Source organism: Cimex lectularius, unplaced genomic scaffold (assembly GCF_000648675.2).
Source record: "Cimex lectularius strain Harlan isolate CLEC.00 unplaced genomic scaffold, Clec_2.1 scaffold39, whole genome shotgun sequence".
In the NCBI taxonomy this organism is placed as follows: domain Eukaryota; kingdom Metazoa; phylum Arthropoda; class Insecta; order Hemiptera; family Cimicidae; genus Cimex; species Cimex lectularius.
In genome coordinates, this window is record NW_019392653.1 from 934,991 (window position 1) to 961,648 (window position 26,658).

The following is a 26,658-nucleotide window of genomic DNA, read 5'->3' on the forward strand; positions in this document are numbered from 1 at the left end:
GCTTCTAAATTTTTATAAAATGCTAAGTTCTCAAACTTTCTGATGGTAGAATTAGTTGAAGAGAAGCAGCTTAAATAGTTGCTTAACCAGGTTAGGTTTTTAAAGGTTAAGTTAACCTCGGGTAACTATAATAAAACATTTTCAATTCCAATGACTGACTAAACCAAAAACACTTTTACGGTTTTAGAACATTTTTATTTAAGCTATTTATTTTTTCTGCATTGTGTCAAATGTTTGAATGTCAGCCGATGCGAAAATAATATAGTGCATATTAGTGAGACTCATGATAATGAAGCAAATCCAGAAAACTCCTTTCCATTCATCCATGGAGTTCTAAAAAAAATTGTAATGGGTTTTAAATTTTATTTTAATGCAAATTGACTAGTACGAACATTAGGTGTGAACTGAGTCGTGAAGAGAGTCACAAGAATGCCTGCCAAAGCTCCACAGAAGTGTGCCATGGCGCCAATGGTACCGGCGAAATTCTGCGCAATGTCTATAGGGTTCATTTTGAGAGTCGGATAAAAGCAGCCCATGAAAAAGGTCCCGACTGCTATCAGCACAATAGAAGCCAGTCGGTTGCATCTGGTATAAGCTGAGAGCAAAATCCCAACAGAAGGCATAATACTTGCTATAAAAAATTAAAATATTTTTAAATGTTTTTTTCGAGGGAAAAACAATTTAACAGTTTTACCTAGGGTAGCCCCTATTTTCCTGTTCATAGTCAATGATACTATTCTTTTTTTTACTGCATAGTCACAAAGTACACCGCTTAAGATCCCGGCTACCCAAATTATTAAGTGTATACTGGCGTTTATCAAACCATTCTGAACCAAAAAAATGATATGTGAAATTTCCTTTTGAAATTTATTTTATCGATCTTATCTAATATATTTTCTTAACAAGTAGCCAGAAAAAAGCCATTATGTTTCATTTGAACAGAATTAGATGTCAAGGAATAAAATTTATCATTTCAACCTAAATATACTTTTTTTAAATTACCTGTTGGCTATTATAATTTAAAACTGCACTGATAAATGTTGGCAGAGCAGTTATCATCAAAAATAGACACCAATTGTGCCCGAACATAGCGATTGATATGCTCCAAACAGGATTGTTTGTCATTATGGCAACACAGGGTGTATTCTTTTGTTCCTGTAAGCACATTGTTATAAATTAAAAAAAAAAAAAAATCTGCGTTTGGTAGATTGACATACAGGCTTTAGCAGTTTCATGCTGTTTATGTGCTCAGTGAGTAACTTTTTTTCTTTCGGCTTGAGATATGGATTGTCTTCTGGTCTGTTATAAGTTGTGAACAAAAAAATAACCCCGATAAATATGCCACTAGATCCATACAGATAAAACAAAATGGGCCAACTTCCTTTAAAAAACCAAAGTATGTTGCCGGAACATGAAAAGTTAATTGCATTTCCTATATAAAGCCCTGGAATTAAAAAAAATTAATTAATTATATTGTTGGGGTCATTTACCTCCCCTCATTTACCAGAAAATATTATTGTCCCTAAAACACTTCTTTCTTTTTTTGGAACCCATTCAGCAACCATTGTGTGCAATGCAGCATAAAACAACCCCTAAAAAATTATTCAAGTTTATTTTTGTCATTCTGCAATACCAGAAATAATATTGACTTTTCTGGAAGTTTAAAAAATCCCAAATAATTTTTTTTAAATCACATGTTTTTTTTTTTTTTTTAAAGAAAGGTGTCAGAAAAAAGTAAGTTGGATGATACCTGTGCCATGCCGAGGATAAACCTTAGGAGGATCATACCCCATACGCCGTGATGATATGCAAAGAAAGGCTGCAATACGGTGGATAGTCCTGAAATTAGGAGGCCTACAACGACCGGGGTTTTGAAGCCGATCTTATCGGCCAGTATGCCCGAGGGGATCATGCTCAGGGCATAGCCGGCGAAGAAGGATGACTGGAGGAAGGAAATGTCACGTGCCGACCAGTTAAAATCATACAGCTTATCCAACGGTTTCAGAAAACTTGAGGTCGTGATGTTGCACGTTGAATCTTTTATGCTCTTCGTGGGTTTGGTCATTTCAGTCAGAGCTATTGATGTGCAGAATCGCATCATATAGCTGATCGCCAATGCGAAAAATGCTTCGATTGAAACCAAAACTCTATGAGGTATACGGTCTAGACAAAAATAAAATAAGACTTATATACATCAGTTTTTCATATATTTTATATTGGTTAAAGTTAAATAAAATGTGCACTTTGGTCATCATTTGATCATCTTTGATGATACAAACTCACCACCTTGCAAACAAAAATATATCTAAAATTTGCTTACGTAAAGGTATGACAAATTGCATGACGAAGTTTGCACAAAGTTCTGGGAAATAATTCCTTTCTTATCATCAACCAAACTATAAATAAATAAATAGCAACTAAAGGAAAAACTTGAACATTTTCTTTTCAAAACATGTGTTCATATCTGTGATTATGTTAACAAAAAAATTTAATTAAAAAAACACTTGAAGGAAATTCAGACATGTGCGAATTTTAGCAGTATTTTCTCGAGTAAAGAAATCCAAGCATTCCTCAAAAATGATAAAAGTTGCCTGAAAATATAATTAAAACCGTACTAATAAGGTTAAGAAAAAAGGATAAAAATGAGTGATATGCTTAAGAAATTTTACAATTTGTGCTCCATGATACGAAAGCCTGCTTACAAAAAGATCAGGAAAAAAATCCACGCTAAATTAAAATACCAGCCATTTGAATTGATCACCACTCATGGCTCTTCAAGGGAAAATTACAGTATACTTCTGAATTCAAATGATCTCTCAATTGCTGAGAACATCACACAAACAATGTCAATAGGTGATCCTAGGGGTGAACAGATACCCACAAATATTTAAAAACAAAGTAAATAACCAAATTGAAAAAAAAAAGTTAAAACAAGATATAATATCGTTTCCCCCATACTCAGCCCCAGTTTTGGTTGTCTCAAAAAAACTGACGCCTCTGGATAAAATAAAGTGGTGCTTAGTCATCGAATACCGCAAGCTCAACAAAAAAACTGTTGAAGACAAACATCCGATACTAAACATAACAGATCTACTCGAAAAGTTAGGCTGATGTAATTATATCACGACAATCGACCTTGCATCGGGTTTCCATCAAATTGAAATGGACAAAAACAGTATACAGAAGACCGCATTTGCAACGGAAAATGGACTATATGAATTCCTACATGCCTTTCGGACTAAAAACCACCCCAAGGACATTCAAAAGAATGACGAACCACATATTACGAGGACTAAACAGCAATGCACAGTAACTTACACGACATAGTCAGCCGACATAGACATAGTCAGCACAAGCTTACAAGAACATATAGTCCATCTCCTACTCAAAACTATTCCCAAACAAAAAGATTTCTCGGTCCATTAGGGTATTACAGAAAATTTATCCTGAACTTCATACCACTCGATGAAGACATTAACAAAACGTTTAAAAAAAGGCGCAACAATAGACATACATGACCAAGCATACCAGGAACATATGCAAAAATTTACTCATCAACGAACCTATCCTAAAGTACTCAGACTTTACCAAAACATTCCATTTGACCAATGATGCTAACAACATTGCCCTTGGCACTGTGTTGAGCCAAGACTTTGACGGGCCAGACTTACCTGTGGCATATGCTAGCAGAATACTTTCAAACACTGAAATGAATTTGTCCAAAATAGAACGAGAACTACTTGCTATCGTATGGGCAGTAAAATACTTCAGGCCCCACCTATACGTAAAAAAATTTCTTATTCTCTCCGAAAACAAACTTTTGCAGTGGCTTTTCTCTCCCTAATTGACCCTACACATATGGATAACTAATCTGGTGGAACAAAGCTCAACAAAAAGTAGCTACCCAAACATTAGGCAGCATACAAAGATTAGCAAACCTATGATCAAAGAGGCAATGAGAACAACCCCTACAAATGCATTCAAAACTCTGCTAAACCTACCTCCACTGGAAATATTTATACAAGGAGAGGCTAAGAAAAGCTCACTTAGGCTCCAAAAACAATTAAATATGATAGGAACTAAACAATTCGGGCATACAACTATAATCAACAAAATGAGACACTCATTATTAGAAATGGGGACTGATTATATGATCCCGGAAACATTCTTCACAACTTCCTACAAAGTATCAACAGACTATAAAGGAGAGGAAGAACACAGGAAAGCATCAGATACAATGATATGGTATACAGATGGCTCCAAAACAAATGAAGGAACCGGATCAGGCGTTTTCTGTACAAGCCCAAAACATGAGCAATCAAACTCATTAGGGAAGTACACTTCGGTCTTTCAAACAGAAATACATGCCATCAATGCTTGTCCCCTGGAAAATGTAAAAATCCATCCCTAACCAGCCCTAACCATCCCCAAATCTTAAAAGAGGTTACACTGGCAAAAAAATCCTCATAAGATCTGATAGCCAAGCAGCCATTAAAGCATTAGCTGTAAAAGAATCACATCGAAATTATAGTCAGTGAATGCATCCAAAATCTCCAAAACCTGGGGAACACAACAACCTGATGATATCTTGGGTGCCAGGGGACAGGGGAATTTTGGGTAATGAGTAAGCAGACCGTCTGGCCAGAGGAGGATCTGCAAGACCATACATAGCCCCGAACCTATTCTTGGGATAACAAAAACAAATATAGAATCCTCCATCACAGAATGGATCCAAACAGAACAAAAGGAGAAGTGGATAAACTCTAGTAGGGCTAGACATAGTAAACTTATGAAGAAACAACCCTCACCAAGACTGGCAAAATCATTGGCGCAATTGGAGAGGGCCAAACGCAGAGGGGTGGTAGGACTACTAACCGGTCACTGGCATTTGAGAAAACATCAACATGGTCAACTAGTGATCCCATCTGCAGATTATGTAATAAGGAGGAAGAAACAGTTACTCATATCATTTTCGAATGCGAAGCAACAGCTCAATGGAGATTTAAACTAATGTACGGAAAAAACTAGGGAATAAAATTGCAGCAGCGACAGTCAATGACCTGATACTTCTAAAGAGAAGGATTGAGTCTATTGTCTGAACTAAGGAACTAGGAAGGTACAATAAACCAGAAGGCTGCAGTGCCTGGGGAATACAAACCCCGCTTTCTAGTATCCTTTTTTACCATATGATACCAAATGACCCTACATCAAAATTACTGAGATGGAGACTAAAACTAGAAAAATATAACTTTGAGGTTAAATACAAAAAAGGACAATTAAATTCTAACGATTTCACATTCACGAATTCTAGACCTAGACGAAATCTTAACAGAAGTGCTAGAAGACAGAAACGCAAACTCACCAAACAATCAAATAAACGAAATTATTGCGGAACTGACCAATACAAGTCCGGACATTGATGTGACATCAATAGTAGCAAAACCACCGGATGATAGTGACATAGAAATGTTTCAAGAAGAAACTGACAGACATTCGAACTACCAAAGCAACGTAGAAATTGAGGTACCTATCGTTGAAGGACCAATAAATTAATGTACAAACCAAATCATAATGCCACTTGTAAACTTCCAACCAAAAAGGTACAAAATAATAAAATTATTCAATAACAAAACAAGGTTAATAGTATTTACGAAGACTTTTGCTGTATTATGAAACAATACTTTAAGGAATCTGAGTTAATACTATTCCATTACTGTACAAAACTACTGAAGGTAACCGAACAAAATGAGATGCTGGATAGGGATAGCGGATAGGGATAAGAGAGGTGGCCACAAAGCGTACTGAACCTCGACCTAAATAGATCTATTGTGCTCCTCTGTTAATTGTAACTCACTGGCCAGGTTCAGGTTATTAACCAGCCTACACAGCTTTGCCAGCGGTTCCTTGGTGTAGGATCTTGCTAGCACGTTTTTCTAGACCTAGTTGCAAGAATCTGCATCTACATAGACCTTCACAGAAACATAAAAAGTGTTCTGCGGTCACCTCCTCTTTCTGGCAGTATCTGCACAGTGTTTCTTCTGTTTGTTCTCCTATGCGGTGCATGTGCTTTCTTAAGTGGCAGTGCCCCCAACCAGACACCCACCCAAGGAGTTGTAGCCCACTCAATGTGGAACTGCAGCGACGACGGGTGGTATAATGTGGTCGGGGCTCGAGATCCCGAGACGGCTCACCTCGTGTCCTCATCCACGTCCCTTCTCAATCCAGGTTCCTTCATTCCTGTGATGTCCGGGCGCAAAATAAAGGTGTAACTCAGTGGGCGTGGCAGCCCCTCTAAAGCACAAGCTGTACTCGTGTCGGCCTCGGCGGCGGGTGCCTCCAGGGTTTAGCATATATTCAGCTTGTTTGCAATTTTTAAAGCAGTATAATATGTAGGTGCTAATGAAGTCAATGGCGAGACCATACTAATTTTGTCAGATTCATTGAGTGCGTTACAAAGCTTAGGGAACCTTAACTTAAAATCTGATATAAATCATTTAGTAATTTGGGTACCCCAAAAGGTACGAGAAGTTAAACAAACGAAAAACATTGACATCCGCTTTCTTTGGGTTCGGGGCCATTCAAGCATAGAGGGTAATTCAGTAGGGACAGAGGCATTGACTCCTATACCCCTACAGGATGCAAGGAGTAAAATCAGATCCCAAATGATAGAAAAATGGCGTACATATAACTCTGACACCCCTACGGGGGCTTTCTTTACTTCCATTAATCTCAATATAAACAAGAAGCACTGGTTTCACAACGTCAAATGGTCAAAGAAGGATTGTACTATTATGACTAGGTTAAGATCAAATCATGGGAACTGTGGAGTATATTTAGAAAGGATCTAACAACGTAGGGACAAATTATATGAAACATGTAAGGTAACTGAGAATCTTGAACACATCAGTATGATTTGTAAAAGATATTACAAGGAAAGGAGTTTGCTGTTTGATAGCTTGTATTTAATGAAAGAAGGAGATAAACCGTTCAACTATATATCGTTGTTACAATGAAAGAAGAAAAGGTTTACATGTATATAGTGAATTTTGTTCTACTTATACTAATCTATTTGTATGACAAGATCGGTAAACGGCCTTCACTAAAAATGTAAAATTTAGAAAGATATTGGGAGGGAGTGTTGAGTGAGGTCTGTGGGGGGGGGGTTTGCTGCGGGCGGATGGAGGAGTACTCCCTGAGCATATATAGCTCCGGTGGTCTAGGAGACGTGGACTTTTCCATAGATATTTCGATGTAAATGGTTTTTATCCACGTCTCCGTAGAAAGTAATTGCATAAATTGAAATTATTTAAGAAAGGATCAGCCCGCTTTATCCGCCGGTTCGTCCGTTGCTGCCGGGTCGGCTCCGCCCGGTCCTTCTTGACACTCCTACTTGTGGCCAATACTGAAATCGTAAGGCCAAAAAAAAAAATCTTCAACATTTGGCTTTCCTTTCCCTAGTTATCCCTGTCTATGCCGTACCATTACGCATTTTTCCCATCCTTCCATCTCAAAAAAGCCGATTCCTCATAGAAAAAATGTCTTTCTATCCCGATATCTTCCCCACCCCTTCAAAATCCAACGTATATCCAATATAAAACGTCAATATCTTACTGTCACTCTCAATACGACACACAAAAATGACACATCTGCACATTGAAAATCATTTTCTTTATCATGCCAACGTATCGACCTTTATTGAGATCATCTTCAGGGCCTGGGATTTCAACAAAAAGGTTTCCTGATTGATTCCGGATGCGAATTTCTTCTCTCAGTTCTCACGTTGAGTTGTTCGGTTCCAAGTGCGACCCACGCGATGCAGTACAAGTTACAACTACATAGATGAAGAAGGGTTGCCATTTTCCTAGAAGACCGTATTTGGATATGCTTACTTGTCCATTTAACTTTTTAAAAATATTCCAACTAAAGTCGACTGTAATTTCTTACCACACTTCATCCAAAATTTGTGCTTTGCAGGTTTCGGGCGCTATTGCAGGTCAACTCAATAGAGAAAAAATATAGCTGAAAATTGTAAATGATTGGTGGGTAAATACTTAATGACAATCAACGACCATTGCTGAAAAAGTTTAATCAATTTATTTTCCTCATTATCCAAAGTATTTTTTGTTTAAAATCCAAGACTAAAAAGAATCCCATACAGAGAAGCGGTCTCGGAAGCATCAAATAATTTGAATGTGCACGATCCGACCGTGACGTCTATAAATCGCAGACATTCGGTATAAATATATCCTCTTTCATTGGTGATCACACGGACTGTGTATTTTCTGTCACGACAAATCTTTATACCTTCAGATAAATAAGCAAAACGATAGTCACTCTGCCTGTTGTTGAACACCGTTTGCATTGAAATGTTTCGAGCGTCATCTTCTACATAAATCTTTACAATTTCAGCGCCTCGTATAAAATATTTTGAATAGTCAGAATGATAGTTCGCCTAAAAATTTAGTTCTATTAGACACATTAACAACTAAAACAATTTTGGACATTACCATGACACCCTCCAGCGTGATATCCTAATCGCAGGAAAACGTCACAAAATTTTCATAATTTTCAGTTTGAGGCTTCATTTTTCCAAAGACCAATATCAGAAATTGTAAAATTAATTTGTTTGTTTTCACGTCTCTCCTGTGTTCGGTGGAAAACCCAGTTGGGAGTGGGTTCGACCTGGGCGATGTCAGATGCTGATGGATCGCGACCGACTGGCCATTCGTCAAAAGAGGGCTGCGAGCAGGTCCTTCGGCAAAATGTTCGGCGTTCATGTCCTTGAAACAAATCTTTGGAACTATGTTGTCATAAATCATTTGCCGTTCTTCTGAGAACTCATCGCCGTTTATGCCTGAATACGATCAATTTCGGTGTTAAAAAAAAATTCATGGGCATAAAAATAACACACAAATTTGTACCGTTCTTACCCTTTCTTTTAAATTCCTCCTTCGTCCAAAGCTCCACAGCGTTAAAAATCTCTATCTCCGTAGCATTTAACGCTTTTTCGTCCAGAATCATCATCACAGTGGACATCTGGGCCCCTAGAAAGCCGGGTGAGTGTAGGACCGACGACGTTTGTTCGCAAATAATCTGCAAGCAAAACGGACACGTCATGAAAAGTATCAAATCGAGTTACGTTAATTGCTGATACTTGCATTTTTACATTTCACCAATATATCGCTGAGATTGAAGAGTTTAGCGAGCTCATAACACATACAAACATTTTCTGCGCGAACGTTCTGTTGCATATAAGCTTTGCACTGATTCGATAGTTTCATAATTCTGTATTTTTCGGCCAGATAGAAAATTCCACAAGCCTGATCCATTGATTTCATTTCTACCTCATCCGTGTAAATGTACCTAAGTGGAACACGGTATTATTAATTTTTTATTAATTATACATACTCTCTAATTACGTCAGCATTGCTTTGAACGAGTCTGGTTGTGCGTCGACGACTCGGATGTCCTCAGTGCTCTCAACAAACCGGCCTGAGAACATCGTCTCGAAAACTGGGCTGCACGTGGACAAGATCAATTTGTGTGCCTTAAGGCTTAAACTCCTGAAAAACGTAAACATTCTGAACAATTTTCATATCGAAAAAGAGTCATTTCGGGGTCACATCCTGTCCCACCACAGGTATAGACCAATGGGTAAAACATGGGTTAACAATGGGGCTTAAAACAGAAATTAAATTTCAACCGCTTTGACTACAGTCCACAACGATTTGTCGATGACCTGGCGGTTCTCCTTTTGACGAATAGGAAACTCCAGCTATTTCTTCTGCTATAGATTAGCTAAATCTATGCACACCCAACTGTACAAAGGGTGATGGCCTGTAGTGGCCAAAGTTGAGAATGGTTTGAGAAACATTGGCGTTGGGGCTAAATACATCATACGTGGCTAACATGCGGGAATAAAATGCGCAGTAGATAGGGAATTAGTTCCCAAAGACCTTGACCACTTCAACAAACTAATAAATTACACCCAGTCACGAGACTAATTCACAGTACCACAGGATACTCGATATTGCTATGGTAGTTACAAGAAAAAGATTACTTATTCTAAGTTGAAAGTAAAACTCAATATGTACAAATATATAATTAAATTCCAAAGAAACAGGTAAGGACAAGTAATTTTTAAATACTGATAACCGTGATAACTACATGATGACTTAGGGGATGTCGAATATAAAACAATTTATTTAAAGTTCTGTGCATCCAATTTTTATCCTCAATTCGTTCTATCAGTATTTTCGATCCATTAAAATTAACTATTGACACGTGGTTTTGATGAAAAAAAAAGAAGATAATAATAATAATAAATGTAGTTTTGTGAAAGATAAGAAGAATATCGAAATAGCGACCTTTCCAGTATTAGACTTTTTCTCCTGGTTTCATTAAATTCCAATTTAAGAAAAATTCAATATATGCAATTTCACGAGAATTTGGTCTTTAAAAATTTACCTTTTCTTTTCCGTCAGGTCCGACCTTGAATACGCAATCCGTATTTCCTGTCAAACCAGTGCTTTCGATTCGCCATTCTTCTTTTGCGCCCTCCATATTATTTTTGCCTTTGAAATACACTTACTCGCCTATCCTCGTTCTTATCCTATCAATTATGTGGTGTCTAATCAGTCTAAATTTTTGTTATTATTTTCTTTATCCAAAATTTTTCATTTAAAAGTTTTAACAGTCCTGTATTTCTGATAGTTGATTTTTGAATTGATTGATTTTTTACAATTAGTTGCATCGTTTCACCTTCATATTTTTCCAGTTACATTTTATTTTATAAAATGAATTACATATCCCAAATGTCTCAATTTATTCTTGTACATTCAGGAGGATACATTTAATTTAATTTTTTAAATAGATATGAGCTGTTATTTTTGAAAGTGGTATAAGTTCACTATCAGTTTCATATCATATGAGATGAAGACAAAAGATTTGAGCGATGTTAATCAAGATGGTTATGAGCTAAGAAGAGGATTAGAATTTTGGAATTTACTGATTCAACAACTGACAAAGGCGACATTACTAATTTTTGATCACATTATGAAAATAACGATCAGAAAATTAGGAAAATCAAAAGAAATAAAGGCCAAAAATATTATTTTTTGTTAGTATTATATTAGTATTCTGTCTATTGCTATTCATATACTGCTGATGCATTAGTAAATATTTAGTTTATTATTTAGCATTTTGCTATAAGTTTTACATTTAGTATATCATTATATTTATTTATCTTAATGCTATATATGTTTACTTTGAAGGATTTTGTAATAATTAATCCAAACTCAGGCAAATTTGTACCTTGCCGAATTAAGTTTGTTTTCTTGTATGAATTATTTGTATATTTTTTTATGTGTTGGTGCAATAAATGTATTTTTATTATTATCTTTGAAATCTGTATACACCACATTTTCCTTTATGAATCAGTCTGTAAAACCTCAGTCTTATCTGTCCAGAAACTGGGGTTGAGCTCCTGGATGCTAATTTTTACAAATGGAATTGAAATTTATTGTACGTCAGTTCAGCTTGTTTATAAGAAACTCGATTTCGAGTAACATTTGCTGGTTTCAGATGCGATCGGAGGAACTCAATGGAGAATAATCATAGCTGAAAATAGTAAATTATTTTGGTGGGTAAATAATAATAATGCGGTTTGTATAACTGTAGAAAAAGTTTAATCAATTTGTTTGAAAGATTATCCAAAGTGTTTTTTTATAATTCAAAGAGTAAAAAAGATCCCTTCCATAAAAAGGGGTTCAGAAGCTTCAAGTATATCAAATGTGCACGATTCGAAAACAAACTCAAATGTGTTCAAATATCTGGCCTTGCAAAATACCGATTGCTTGAAGTTCACACTGATTGTGTATTTTCTGCCACTACAAACCTTTATTCTTTTCGCAAAAGAAATCTTTTTTATGGTATAGTCATAACAATACATGCTGGAAATAGATTTGCTTTCAATGTCGGAAGTGTGATCTTTTAAACAAATCTCTATAAACACGTCATAGCAACTGTATTGTGACTTGCAATTAATCTAAAAAATTTGTTCTTTTAGATGCATTAACAACCAAATAATTTTAGCACATTACCAGGACTCCATCCAGCATGATATCCCTATTGCAGGAAAACGTCACAAAACTTATATCAACTGGTGTTGCATCTTTGACTGTGAAGACTGGCCAAAAAAGTTTAAAAGATCTTTCCATGCTGTTCCTGTGGCATGTGGAAAACCCAGTTGGGAGAGGGTTGGACATGGGTGATGCCAGATGGAGCAAGATCGCGAGCGATAGGTCCTTAGTCAAAAGAGGGCTGCAACCAGGTCCTTCGGCAAATTGCCTGGCCTTCAGGTTCTTGAAGCAAATCTTTGGAACTATGACATCATAAATCATTTGCCGTTCTTCTGAGTACTCATCACCATTTATGCCTGAATACAATAAAATTTGGTGTTTTTAAAAATGTCCCAGGTATACAAATAAACAAATCTTTATAGTTCTTACCCTTTCTTTTAAATTCCTCCTTCGTCCAAAGCTCCACAGCGTTAAAAATCTCTATCTCCGTAGTATATAACGTTTTCTCGTCCAGAATCATCATCACAGTGGACATCTGGGCCCCTAGAAAGCCGGGTGATTGGAGGACCAACGACGTTTCTTCGCAAATAATCTGCAAGCAAAAGCGACACAAAGTTACTCAAATCGAGTTATGTTAAAGTTATTATTATGAGTTATCTTATGAGTTATAATAAATGTTTATACTTGCTTTTTTACATTTCTCCAATAACTCGTAGAGATCAAACAGTTTGGCGAACTCATAACATCTACACACATTGTTCAGAGCCACGTTCTTAAACACATAAGCTTTGCACAGTTCCTGGAGTCTCATAATAATGTATTTATCGGCTAGATAGAAAATTTCACAAGCCTGATCGATTGATTTTATCTCTAACTCATCTGTGTAAATGTACCTATGCAAAAACTAATATTATTAATTTTTTATTAATTATACATACTCCCTTCTCTAATTACGTCAGCATTGCTTCAAAAACGTCCGGCTGTGCGTCAATCACTTGGATGTCTTCAGTGTTTTCACCAAACCGGCCTGAGAACATAGTCTCAAAAACTTTGCTGTACACAGACAAGATCAATTTGTGTGCCTTAAATTCCTAGAAATGTAAATGTTGTGTCAAATTTTTATATCCAGTGCTAATTAACATATTCGCTGGATGGAGAAAACTAAACCCAATGGATGTACAATTCATAGAAGGGAAACTACCACCCCAAACTACTTAGGAATCAACCCTCACACAGATGAAGGGCTCTGAAATTTAATTATATTTATTTATTAATTTGATAAATTTATGAATCCTTACCCTTCCAACATAGCATTTTGTTATGCAGTCGACTCTTGATAGTTTGAAACCCAAGGGATCACAAAAATAATTCGAATTATCAAGATGTTAGAATTTTCAAGGAGAAAGAAAAATCTAATTGTTAATATAACTTTCTTATTCAATGTCCTACAAGCAATATCTCTGAAGCTATCTCTCTGTTCAACCATGATTTTCAATCCTAGTCCTTATAATATATAAATTTATTTATTTTTTCTGGACGGCTAGCTACTATGGCTAGGACAGCACCTCACGTTTTCACCACCTTACATTTTTTTGGCCAAGCAATCTTTCTGATGGAACTTCTGTATGATTTCTACTCATATTTACCTCTCCACACGTTGTGAAACGGCTCTACAACTGATGCACATTGATGCATTCAAACTTAACCTAACCTCATTTGGTATGTTTCAGGGTACTCAATTTTCTGCTGAAGGCCTGCTCTCATTCACTCTGATAAATACATTCATACTGATTATAACCTTTCATACCATATGCACGGCCTAAAAATTGGGGTGTCATAGGGTATTAATGTAACGCCTGTGTCTCCCCCTTTCACTCTAAAAACACCTGAAAGCTAACCTAGTTTAATGGGTCTGTGGGATACTCGATATTCCGCCACCACACATACCCAACACTCACGCTAATAAATACGTTCATTCCAGTCCTTATTAATTTCCAATAAACTCATTAATACAACTTATTAATATAGATAAAGAAAAATCTGCGCTTGAAAAATTTTCACAGGTCTGACAAAAGTTGAAACCTGTTAAGCATGATTTCAATGGTGTCCTCTGATTTTTTTCTTAATTGGTGGTACGTTTAGTGTTATTGTTTTTCTTAAGTAAACTCATGAAAGTCCTGAAAAAGTGAAATTTCTCCCTTATCCTTGATAATAGGGCTATTGTACAGGATAACATTTTTGTCAATCTTGAGGACACTCTGGCCTGAATTCTTGTATACGGTATATAATCATTTGTATTAGCTTTCTTGATCCGTTCCTTTTTGCTTCAAGCAGATTGTAGTTTCGTCATCCGAAAACACACGTGGAAACGAATTTCGAACATTTTCTTCCTTTTCTATTATAGAAATCATTGTATGATATTCGCTGGATAAAACATCAGTGGAATTCCCTTAATGAACCCAAATTTTGTCCTGGGTTCGAGTGCCGGCTTGTGGCACTAATTTTTCGACTCGAGTTTCTTTGTATAAAAATTAATATTTATCCAAAACTGGTTAAGCTAACTAATAAGAATAATTATAATTTGTTATGGCCCTCCTACATCTATAATGTTCCCCGTTGCTAAATCGTACGTCCGAGTGCTGCAGTATTATGCCATTTGAATATTGGACTGTAACATCGGTAGTTTGTCAATCTGTTGACATAAATAAAATTGTTTTGCACTGATGATGACCTTAAAAGTAGGTCAAAAGCTTGGCAGTAACAACTGAATTTGATTTTTCTTCAAGACCATACCTTGATCCTGAGCGTTTCGTGAGTGAACAGCGGTCGATCATCTAACATAGAAAACATTAATCCTGATGTCATAGGTTCCAGTCCCGCGCATGACTCCGAGTTTTAATCTCAACCTTTTTTGCATAAAAATTTATACATATATACTAAAACTGGTTAGGATAACAATTTAAAATAAGAAAAGGAAAGAACAAAGCAGGCCGGCGGATGTCGGACATAAAACAATTTCTTGGAAGCCATCGGGAATGACAACTTTGACGAAGCCCATAACAAAAAAATTTCAACCCCAATTCGTTTATTCAATACCGTTAACCAATAAAAATTATGTATTTTAACGTTAGTTCATCCATAAAAAAATAATAAACAGAAAAACGGAAAAAAAGCAATTTTGCAAAGTAAACCGTAAAAACGTACAATTTGGAGCAAAAACGCCAAACGACCGCCCAAATACGTGATTAAACTTAAATGTCTTAAATGACTTATATAAGGTTGTTGTGCCCTGATTTTGACCTTAAAAGTAGGTCAAAAGCTTGGCAATAGCAACTGAATTTGATTTTTCTTCAAGACCATACCTTGATCATGAGAGTTTCTTGAGTGAAATAAGAAAAAAAGGTGAAAAAAGGTCGATCATCTAACATTGAAAACATTAATCCTGATGTCATGGGTTCGAGTCCCGCGCATGACTCCGACTTTTAATCTCAACCTTTTTTGCATAAAAATTAATATATACTAAAACTGGTTAGGATAACTATTTAACTAATAAGAAATGTGAATCAGTGACGAGAAATTGGACATTAAAAATTTACCTTTTCTTCTCCTTCGGGTCCGACTTTGAATACGCAATCCGTCCAAACCGAATTTTTAAACACGTAGCCTAACAGTTCTGCCAAACATTTGCCCTCGTTCTGAAAATTTACATTTCCATCTTCCATCTCAACGGATTTTAACTTTTCAAAAAAAACAAAAAAAAAAAAACCGTGCAGTTTTTAGTTAATCCTTCTTCCGCGCCTTCAGGACAACAACTGCAGTACTGCACTATTCAGAATAATTTCGTCGTTAGGAGGGGGTCAGATGAACTATTCCCGAAAAAGAACCATATTGATCGGTCTTTTTTTGTGTGAACTGTAGTTCTTTTCTCAATAACTACAATTATTCCGTTATCGACTAATTCGTACACTTTTTGAGATTTTACAACAAAGATTTTAAATTCAAACACTGCTCCGATGAATAGAACAGAACAGGCAAGTGAAAACTCACATTTTCTGTTTGAAATCTGGGTATTTTCAGGATATTTTCTGTACAGGATATTTTCCTTTGTGACACTTCAACGACCTCATGTGTTTCTTTCTTCGATTAAAATTTGAGATGCTTAGAACTCTTGGATTATAGTTGAGCTCGTCAATTTTCCTTTGATAAAGTTGTGAAAACTCACATTTCCTGTTTGAAATCTGTATATACAGGATGACATCTAACGACATTTGTGACATCTAACGACCTCATGTGTTTCTTTCTTCGATCAAAAATTTGAGATGCTTAGAACTCTTGGATTTAGTTGAACTCGCCAATTTTTCTTTGACAAAGAAGTGAAAACCCAATTAAAACCTTAAAAACCCAATATTTAATGTTTGCACGTGAACACCTTTGAAATCTGTATATACAGGAAATTTTTCTTTAGAACAGTCAACGAGGTCATCAGTTTCTTAATGTCTAAAATTAATATGTTCAATTACATTATTGGTTTCTGTATATTTTTTGAGTCTACATCCTCAATCAAAATCATAAATCATAATTGACTGGCACCTCACTCCCGCCAAGCGTTGTTGAACGGGGTTCGCAGTCCCCACCACTCGAAGCCGCGCGCACCCATTTTTCCCCAAGAGGTGGCTGCCAGTGACGGCCCAGTGACGGGAGGCAACTCTCCGAGTCCTGTGCTGTTCAGTGGTGCTCTGCCTGTGTTTCTTTTCTTTTCTTTGCATTTTGTTTTGTTTTGTCGGCAAAATTGAAAATAAACCAAAAGCGAAAGTGTTTCAAATGTGTTAGTTCGCCCCAAGTGGAAGTGCCTGTGTTCCTGGGCCCTTGACCTGGGCAGCTCGACATATCATGATTTGGATTATGATTTTAGCACGGCATCAGTTCAGGTACGACAGTCTGAAGGATATGTTAAGTTTATGCTGAATTAAAAATTTCTCATTAACCAATCATGCACAAGAAAAAACTCACCTCAAACCCATTAAGTCTTATCACATAAGGAGGAAAATAAACCATTTGAATAAAAAAAGGCTTAAAAACAGACTATTTCTCTGTTTAAATCATCATTATATAAAAACAATTAACTAATAGCCATGTTGCTTTTGCATATTTCCATGCTGTAATTTATGCTGAACCTCTTCGGCGATTATAGCTGGGAGGAAACATCTGTTGAAATCGAGATGAGCGTAGGACGAGGATGTGGGATTTGTTTTTAAAAGATTATTTTCCCAATAGAAGAAGAAAACTATCAGATCTAAAAAAAATTGACTTTGATCCTGACGAAATTGGAAGAACAACGGTTGACGGATTCTTTATACTGTAAACTGGGATTAGTATAATTTACTTTTCCTCGGGTGATCTGAATTTTTTTTTTTTTTTTTTAACTTTGCAGAAATATACAACAAAAGCAAAACTCTTAATTGGTTTAGCATTTGGAGTTGAGATAATTAAGTTTAAGTTAGAACTATCCGAACTATTTTGACGTTGGGTCCGCCTGTTTTCGCAGTTTGACTTCAACTTTAAGGAAATCAATGACAATTCGACGCCCTAACAGCTCTGGACCAAGAAGCACTTAAAAAAAAAGTTATCCATATTTTCTTTGAAGTTGGGTCCGCTTGTTTTCGCTATTTGATTTCAACTTCAAAGGAATTAATATCGACAATTTTGAAGATCCTGAGTGCCTTGGGCATCCTTCGTTTAATCTCCGCCCAATTGAGAAAATAAACCCAACATTAGAGTAATTTAACATGTAGCATTTGTTTGAAGTTGGGTCCGCCAGTACTCGCTGTTTTGACATCAATTTCTAAGGAAATTTTGGCGACAATTTAAATACCCTAACAGCTGTTCAATAAGATTAAAATCCTTCTTTTAATCTCTCTCCAACTAAAAATATAAAGCTAACCTTAGAATTATTTAAAGTTGGATTTTTGAAATTGGGCCGCCTGTTTTCGCTGTTTGACGACAATCTCAAATAAATTAATTTCGACATTTTGAGGATCCTGACTGAGACGTGGGGTTCATTTAAATCAAAATCCTTCGTTTAATATCCGACAAACTGATAAAATAAATCTAATCCAAGAATTATTTAAAGTGTGACTGTTGTCTGAAGTTGGGTCCGCTTCTCCTCGCTGTTTGACATCAATTTTTAAGGAAATTATGGCTACGATTTAAAGATCCTAACAGCTGTGAGCAAGAGGTTCAATAAGATTAAAATCGTACTCATAATCTTTGCCGAATTAAAATATAAAGCTAGCCTTAGAATTATTTAAAGTTGGATTTTTGAAATTGGGTCCGCCTGTTTTCGCCGTTTGACTTCAATCTCAAAGAAATTAATTTCGACAATTTGAGGATCCTGACTGAGTCGAGATGTTCCTTAAAATCAAAATCCTTCCTTTAATATCCGTCAAACTGATAAAATAAACCTAATCCAAGAATTGTTTAAAGTGTGACTGTTGTTTGAACTTGGGTCCGCCTGCCCTCGCTGTTTGACATCAAGTTAAGTTTTAGGAAATCAATGGCCACAATTTGAAGTCCTAACATTTTTCGGCCAAGATGTACTACAAAACCAAAATTCTTCTATTAATTGGCTTGGAATTGAGAAATTAAAGTTAACTCTGATTTTTTTTAGTTGGGTCCGCTTGACCTCGCTATTTGAACTTCACATTTAAAAAAAATTAATGTAATTTGATGATACTGTCTGCTTTGAATCAAGATGTTTCATAACAAAGAAATCTTTCGTTTATTCATCGTCGAATTGAAAAAATAAATCTAATTTTTTTTCCAAGTTGCGTCCGTTTGTCCTCGCAGTTTGAATTCGATTTTTAAGGAAACTATGACGTCAATTTCAAGATCCAAATTACTGAGAGCTAAGACGTTCCATAAAATCAAAATTATACTCTTAATCTCTGTCGAATTAAAACAATAAAGCTAATATAATTATTTAAACTGACGTTTTAGTAATTCGTTATTTTAGTTTTTAGCAATTGGCTCCGCCTTTCCTCGCTAGTTTACTTCCATTTTTTGGAAATCAATGGTCACAGTTCGATGATCATAACACCTCTGGATCATGTTGTATATAAAAAATTGTTCTTAATTGCTTTGGAATTGAGAAAAATAAAGTTAACTATTTTTTTAAGCGGGGTCCGCCTGTTCTCGCTGTTTGACTTTAAGTTTTTGGAAATCAAAGCCACAATTCGAAGTCCTAACAAAAAAAAAAAAAAAAAAAAAAAAAAAATATATATATATATTTACTTTTATTTACTTTGGAATTGAGAAAATAAAGCTACTTCTCTTTTTTTATGTTGGGCCCGCTTGTCCTCGCCGTTTAACTCAGGTTCAAGTAAATTAATGTCGATTATTTGAAGATCCATATGTTAGCCTGGATGTTCCGTAAGAAAGAAGTCCTGCTTCTAATTTCTGTCGAATTCAGCGAATTAAGTTGAAGTTAGAATTACTTAAACAGGTTTTTTTTAGTTGGTCCGCTTGTCCTCGTTGTTTGTTTTCAAGTTTAAAGGAAATCGCGGTCAAACTATGGCGACGATGTAAAGATATTGCTGCGGGCCAGAGTGCACTGGGTACAAACGAAAATTGATTAAATAAAACAACTCAAGAATTATTTTAACCGTATTTTATGAAGTTGGGTCCGCACGTTCTCGTTGTTTTTTCTACAAATTTAATAAAAATCCAGAAACTACGATTTAAATCCGCTGCCTTTGTAATATTGATAAGAATAGAAATGCAATTATTACATTTGTTTTGTTTGTCTAGGGTTTTGTTTTAGGTATAACGTACGCGGGTCCGCTTCGTCTCGCAGTTTGCGAACGGTACATAAAGGAGAATTGGGCTGAAATTTTCATCTTTGTCACAGAGGTTGTGCGCCTTGAATTATTCTGGGTCCGCCTATTCTCGCCTAATTGATTTATCTGATTAGGAAAATTAAAAATATTGGAAATTACAGGGTTAATCCGTAATATTTATGACGGTTTGGATACAATAATAGATTTTTGTTCTTTCGAAAACCCGACCTCGAGGTTAATTTTTCAAAAATGTTTTTCGACGAAAGGTTGAAATTTTGAAACATATCTATCAGGTTTCGTGGTCCGATTGACCTAATGGCAGAAAGGATGGAAAATTCAAAAGGGGGGTTGAGGCGGGAAGTTGGTGTCCGAGCTCAAGTGGTTAGAGCAGCGGCGGATTGAGCCGAAGGTCGTGGGTTCGAATCCCGCTAGTGACACTGACTTTTTTATCCCAAAACCAAAACCTTAATTAAAGATTAATTTTGAAACATACTTGGCTTATTTTATATTTCTTAACAGGTGAATGGGAGCATACGGCCAGGAAGCTATTTTTACATCAATTGTACCTGTTCTGATGAAATGGCGACCCAGTTTACAAAAGAGGCTGAACATAAATGGATTAAAAATAAGTCAAATTGCTTCTTGAGCTCTTAGGCTGCGTTGATGATTTGCTGACTGCCACCTTTACACGGACCGACCTGGTTCGACTTACGCTTATGAAAAACAATAACCGTTTTATAAATCGGGAAAACGGGTCGCTTTTCTCGTTTGCTCAATTAGAAATTGACTTTTAATCCAGGCCTCTTATGTAAAACCAGGAACACGAGTAAGGCTGAAATCTTTCACTCGTACATAAATTAACATCCATTATGGGCGAACGGATACATGTTTGACAAGTATTTCGTATATTTTCAGGTGGTTCTTCGGTGTTTTTCTTTTTATTTGTTATCAACTTGTTTAATCTAAGGGAGCACCAGTCGCTCAGTACGAATAGGTGGCATCATAAATCACGTTTCATGTCAAATATGTTTCAGGGACGAAGTTGACGGTCCAGTGCCTCTGGCCATCTGTCCCACCGTGGGAAATGGGGCGTACCTATCGAAACATGTGAACCACAAGCAAACAACCCCTTCCCACTACGACAATGAAAAACTTAAAAAAAAACCTGTCAAAACAGAAATTTAAAAAATACTGGGAGAACAAAAATAAAATCTCGTACCAAACGGTCATATCTGAAACTATGTTTTTATTTGGTTTTAGTTAACCGAAGTGATTCTTTAATTTGATTTATAATTTTTATGTAAAATATGACAGATTGAAAATTAGTGGCATTAGGAGGACTCGAACCCACGACCGTCTATAGCCTTCTTAGTCACTTGAAGTCGGCTTGGCTCAAGCGGTTAAGGTCTTGGGTTCGAGTCCCGCATCAATCTTCCTCTCAATCACATTTTATAGACAAATTAGAAATCAATTTCTTATAATAAACAATGTCTAGAAATGAAAAAATTACAAACCATCGATCTCTTTTATAGAAATGATGAATGGTGGAGTGAGTGCGGTGTCCAATCCTTTTAATAGACAGTTCCTACTCACAGTAAGTTGTTACCACCGGATTTCGAGCTTTTAGCTCATCATAAGGTTGAAGAAGTTCTACAACCTGATGATGAGGTAAAAGCTCGAAATCCGTATCGTTGAAAACAACTTACTATGAGTAGGAACTAACTTTTTAAAAAGGATTCGATCTCATTTTGTTCCGTTCAAAAGACACTTTTGTTATATTTCTGGCACACCACCAGACCAATGCCGGCCAGTGTCTGAAAACTAGAGAACTTGAACTTGAAAATTTCAGCAAGTCAGCTCCATTCATTCCATCTCGTAACAAACACATTAAAGCTTAGATTAATTTGTTTACTTTTGATTGAGCATAGTTCCCTCATTCACAATATCATTCGTTAGCGACATGACACATTTGTTTAGACGTCCATTGAGCAGTTAATACTCATTCCTTCACTTAGCCACGCACTCTCTCGTTTGAATTCTGGTTCATGCGATTATTTGCTCATTCATGCATCCTATGGGCTCCCATTTTTCTGCAAATGTGGTTCATTTCTCATTCACAGAGTAGTACATTCATTATTTTTCTCTGTACCCGTTGTTCCCGTTTGGTTCAATCAGCATTCATTCACTAGGTTTCCCATCATTAAGCGACTCATTCACTATCGTCCACACGGTTCTTCATTCGCTCGTTCACTTAGTCACAATCACGGACAATTAATTCAATACTTATTGTTAGATGACATGATCCCTATTTCAGACTCGTTCACTTCACTCATCACCCAGTTGTACATTCACTCTATTACTTAAATTCGAGCAGGTTCACAATAAATCCACGATGTATCTCGTTCACTTCATCACTTTCGTCCCGTCATTCATTTATTCATTCATTAACTTTCGTTCGCCCGGTCTCATTCACAGTTGTTGATTCATATTTTCGTTCACTTAATCTTTAATTCACTACTCTTTAGACTCATATCATTCACTCTCGTTCAATAAGTCTCCCGCCAATAAGCTCCTCATTCGCTATCCTTCGTATGAATCTCGTTCACCTAGTCTCATTCCCAGTCATTCATTCAGCTTTTTGTTCACACAATGTTTAATTCACTCTCGTTCCCTAAGTCTCCCGCCAATAAGCTCCTCATTCGCTATCCTTCGTATGAATCTCGTTCACCTAGTCTCATTCCCAGTCATTCATTCAACTTTTTGTTCACTTAATGTTTAATCTCGTTCACTAAGTCTCCTTTCTATTAAGTCTCTCAGTAATTCTGTCTCGTTTATGAAATCTCGATCATTTAGTCTCTCATTCATAACATCACTTGCATCTGTTTCTCCCACCCGATCTCACTATATGATGATGTACAATATTTTCGTGTTGTCCAGTGAAAAAACGTCAGGTGCACGCATGCATGCGTAATAACTTTCTCTCTTTAAAGGGAGAACGATCGTCCTTGAACGAGCGAAACAATCCGGATCATGTTCACATATGGTACGCCGGCCATTATCATCGGTGTGCACGCGTCGTGTCCATTGAGGGGAACGGTCGACACGCATGGATGTCCGAGATCGACGTCTTCCGCCCCGAGTCGTTCAACTCCTCCAATGGGATTTTATGTGTTATCAGTGGAAAGTCAGTAGGAGCCGGTTCCAATTTTCCCCCAGGGAACGACAACAAAGCAGTTTCATTTATGATCAAGTCCCTTGCGTCTGTCAGCAGATGAATATTTCCATCAGTTTCTGTTTTAGCATTTAGTTCTCAAGTTTCGACCAGACGGTTACTAAGGCCCGTTTCAGGTAGATCAGGTTAAATGAACGGTTTTTGGTCAGGTAGTGAAACACCCCGTTCTAAAAGTGGTTAGGAGCCACTTTTCACAATGGCCAAAATAATATTTAATGTTCTTCTTTTTACTCTGTTACGAAAGCGCATAGCATGAACGCAATCCAATTGCGGTTCTGCAAAACTGGAACGCCGTTTTTATTGTCCGGGCTGCCGGGAGAATTTGCCCAGCGTGCTCTGCCCCACTTAGGCCCGAACGTCCAGATTCAAAAGATATTCAGATCGATCTGATAAAATGCGATTTTGCCCGGTTGTCACCGGGCTTACAAAGCGCTCTGCCTCTTGTTGAAATGTCACCGAATCGCTAGAAAGGCCGACGGTTCATTGGATAAAAATATCCAATGAAAAACGGGAAAAAATTGGACCCCGCACAAACCCGTCCGGGATTCATGCTGCGGGTTTTTAAAAGCTTGGCCAGCTGTGTTTCCGCTTAATGGCCCTTTAAAAGGATTTTTTTAAAGGCAGCTGCCCTGGGGCCGTTCAGCTCAACGATCGCGGAAACCTTCACGCTCCGTGATATCACGATTGTGTTTCATCATTGTGTCGGCTGAATCGTTTTCGGCTGGATCTACTCTGGAAGCGAATTTGCGCGAAAAATGATCGCGCGATGCTTCAGCCTGGATCTCCTCAGACCTTTTCGTCACGAAGAGCGTGGAATATCTCAAGCGACGAGACCTCGTCCACTGAAATGAATTTCGTGCGAAGCAGCCAGCATTCTGCAAGTAGTACTTGGCGTATGATGGTTTTCCCTTGGGTTATTTTAGGAAGTACAGTAATTATGCTTCTTCCAGGTTCAAAATTTCTTTACGATTGTGAATAACACTCATCAATAACGTACACATTTGATATTTTAATTTTTTATGTGCCAGTGGTCACTTGCTGTCTTCATTTCTTCCCCGATTTCAACCCCTTTTTTTTTTTTTTTTTTTTTTTTTTTCCCAATGGATACCAGGGACTGGAGGAGTTCCCTCCTGAGTACTGCAGCTGAGCTGTACAGCTTATTGTACTTTATCCCCGGCTCCATATTTTGGGGGAGGGCTCGCAACACAAATGTGAACTTGAGCCCCCGTTGTACCGGTGTTCTTCCATCGAAGAAACTCATTTTTGAAGGGGGTTGGGACCAAATTCAGGGTCGCTGAGATCCGATCCCGCCCCTTCCATTGATGAGTGCCGTGTCAGTTTCTTTCAATTGCGGCCACCGGTCCCCTTAGGCGTCAGAAAAAGTCCAGAGGCGACGGTGGGGATCGAACCCACGACCGCGGGATCTAATAGCCGAGAGTCTGACGCCTTAACCACTCGGCTACCGCGGCCCCTCGATTTCAACCCCTACCTTCGCTGGTAATAAAACTTGAATTTTTGGTCCCAAAGAAGATGTCTTGCGTCCATGGGACGATGCGAGATGTGAAGCGAGTAATCCTTACTTTCTAGTCGCCGTCGCAGATGATCGCACTATTCGCATGTTCCTAGTGGAGGTCAGTTCCCAGTAGTGCTGGACTTGTCGACTCTAATCTCTTGTCCAGTATATCCAGCCCTAGGAAAACATTTTGTATCTGTGGTGTCTCGGTTTTCCGAACTTTTCCCAACCTGGATGTCGATATGTCGTTCAATCGGTATACCCGCGCCGTCTCGCTGTTTTTGGTTTGAGTTGATGTTTCGTCCGAAAGATAGTCCATTCCCACGCCATCCAGTTAATCGCTATAATTTCACGTGGATTCCCATTTGTCCATAATTAATGTAAATAATTTCAATATTAAGCAGAGAGCAAAGGAATGCTCGAGTATAAACGGACTTTCTCCCATTTTAGTACTTTTTAGACGGGTGTGTTGTGAAAGTCTCGTTCTTTTGTTTCCGTATACACAACCTCGCAGATAGAGGGAAGAAATAAAATAGTATAACGTGAGAGAGCCGTTAATAACGTGGGAAGAAAAATGCGAACAATGCAGCGGCTCTTTCTCTCCTCGGGTCGTCGTCTGGTTGTGTAAGTCGTCGTGAATCCGAGCATTGCCGTTACGGAGCGGAGTGTAAATGTGCAACGCGATTCGGACACCGCCTCCAGGCCGTTACCGGCTCCTCCGGGAAGTGGGTTTCTGGAGGGACGGGTTCCTCGATCTCGGGACCGGGAACCGTTAGCATTCCTGGCCTCGCCGTTTTTCAAAAGCATTCCGCGACTCTCTCCTCGAACGAGAAAGCCCACCTGCCAGGTGAGTGTAAGTGGTGTTGTCACGGTCCTGTTTTCCCTCTCGACATCCCGTTTTTCTTCCTCATAATACAGCTTTTCTATGTATTAATAATAAACCCTATTTCCCTATGGCTGAGTCCTCTTTCGTACGAAGTGTACCTATGCTCTCTTTCTCCTGCCTCTCTTGGACAAACATAGGGTTTTGGAATACATCATATATGCCATCTCTAAATTTTTAAAGTTCTGCGCAGTAGTGTAACTAACGGACTAGGTATACAAACATAGAAGATTAAAAAGAACTTTTGTATGTGCTGGCCAATGGCTACAAACCCCGTAGTTTAAATACGTAAAAACGAGCGAAGCCTTGCGGACCCGATGATGGTTGAGTCGTTTCCAAAGAAACATTCAATTTAAATATCTATCCGTCACGTTTGGAAATATACTAGATACTTATTTTTAGCACCTAGGAAATTTTGATTTGAATGAGTTCCATTCAAATTACGTAGATGAGAATAATCCGTGAAAATACTGACTTAATGTTTATTGTCAAAACTGAACAAACACTAATTTAAATTTTAGTCGTTATGAGGAAAACTAAAACTCCCATTTAGGCTAATTTATCTCATTGCAGAATATTAACTTCAAAAATCACAAAATAACGGGTCTGCATTGATGATTGATTATAAAAATATACTATTAAATATAATGACCAAAAGTGTAAGATAGGATTGTACAAGGAACTATTTGATAATATAAATGAAAAACTAGATGATTAGTGACATTTGGTAACACCGATGATAAGAAACAAAAATTTATGATATTTAAATACAATTAGCGATATTAAACAATGATTGATAATATGTACAATTGGTTTAAAGACCAAAAATTTGTAGCGTGAAATATTTCGTCGATGATTGATCACTTAAATAATCAATCAACTTCGAAGAACAACAATTTTTAATCTGAATATAGAAGTATCGATATTTGAACAAGGATTGATTATATTGATTGATATTGGGCCAATGAATCACTGTAAAAACCGACAATTATGAATCGGATTATAGAAGTAGTGATATTTGGCCAATGATTGATTTTATATCAGTCACTATAAAGACAAAAAATGTATCATAGATGAATACAAGTAGCGATATTTCGCCAATGTGTGATAATTTA

The 26,658-nt window shown here is 37.1% G+C and overlaps 4 protein-coding genes across 4 annotated transcripts in view; 1 reads left to right on the forward strand and 3 right to left on the reverse strand.

Moving 5' to 3' along the window:
* Positions 1-174: 174 nt before the first annotated feature.
* Positions 175-2,469, reverse strand: LOC106671166 (putative inorganic phosphate cotransporter). The gene is made up of 8 exons (XM_014402052.1): positions 2,321-2,469; positions 1,751-2,163; positions 1,505-1,592; positions 1,218-1,444; positions 1,003-1,155; positions 695-827; positions 393-631; positions 175-333 (listed from the first exon to the last, which is right to left on the reverse strand). Exons 1-8 carry the CDS (start codon positions 2,340-2,342, stop codon positions 208-210), a joined length of 1,401 nt encoding a protein of 466 aa, XP_014257538.1. The 5' UTR covers positions 2,343-2,469; the 3' UTR covers positions 175-207.
* Positions 2,470-8,051: 5,582 nt separating this feature from the next.
* On the reverse strand, positions 8,052-11,148 carry LOC106671114 (BTB/POZ domain-containing protein 2-like). The gene is given in 6 exon segments (XM_014401947.2): positions 8,052-8,074; positions 8,305-8,452; positions 8,508-8,854; positions 8,931-9,093; positions 9,159-9,363; positions 9,420-11,148. Coding segments are annotated over 6 exon segments (1,047 nt in total). The 5' UTR covers positions 9,581-11,148.
* Positions 11,149-11,707: 559 nt separating this feature from the next.
* Positions 11,708-15,871, reverse strand: LOC106671117 (BTB/POZ domain-containing protein 6-like). The gene is made up of 6 exons (XM_014401950.2): positions 15,677-15,871; positions 13,035-13,171; positions 12,769-12,973; positions 12,510-12,672; positions 12,102-12,436; positions 11,708-12,046 (listed from the first exon to the last, which is right to left on the reverse strand). The coding sequence occupies exons 1-6, from the start codon at positions 15,800-15,802 to the stop codon at positions 11,732-11,734; spliced, it is 1,281 nt and encodes a 426-aa protein (XP_014257436.1). The 5' UTR covers positions 15,803-15,871; the 3' UTR covers positions 11,708-11,731.
* An 889-nt stretch (positions 15,872-16,760) lies between these two features.
* The window catches only part of LOC106671145 (ADP-ribosylation factor-like protein 4C), a 51,706-nt gene continuing 41,808 nt past the window's right edge, over positions 16,761-26,658 (forward strand). Inside the window, exon 1 of the mRNA XM_014402004.2 lies at positions 16,761-17,008. The gene's annotated coding sequence lies outside the window, so the exon portion shown is untranslated. The remainder of the gene's footprint in view (positions 17,009-26,658) is intronic.

Excerpts from the sequence above, each read along its gene's own strand:
- LOC106671166 (XM_014402052.1), bottom strand. The coding sequence starts at position 2,342 with ATGCAATTTGTCATACCTTTAC. Across the intron at positions 1,445-1,504 it reads AGGGACAATAATATTTTCTG|GGCTTTATATAGGAAATGCA; the intron begins GTAAATGAGGGG and ends TTTTAATTCCAG. Across the intron at positions 632-694 it reads GAAAATAGGGGCTACCCTAG|CAAGTATTATGCCTTCTGTT; the intron begins GTAAAACTGTTA and ends AATTTTTTATAG.
- LOC106671117 (XM_014401950.2), bottom strand. The coding sequence starts at position 15,802 with ATGGAAGATGGAAATGTAAATTTTCAGAACGAGGGCAAATGTTTGGCA. Across the intron at positions 12,673-12,768 it reads TATTGGAGAAATGTAAAAAA|ATTATTTGCGAAGAAACGTC; the intron begins GCAAGTATAAAC and ends TTTTGCTTGCAG. Across the intron at positions 12,437-12,509 it reads GGAGGAATTTAAAAGAAAGG|GCATAAATGGTGATGAGTAC; the intron begins GTAAGAACTATA and ends TATTGTATTCAG.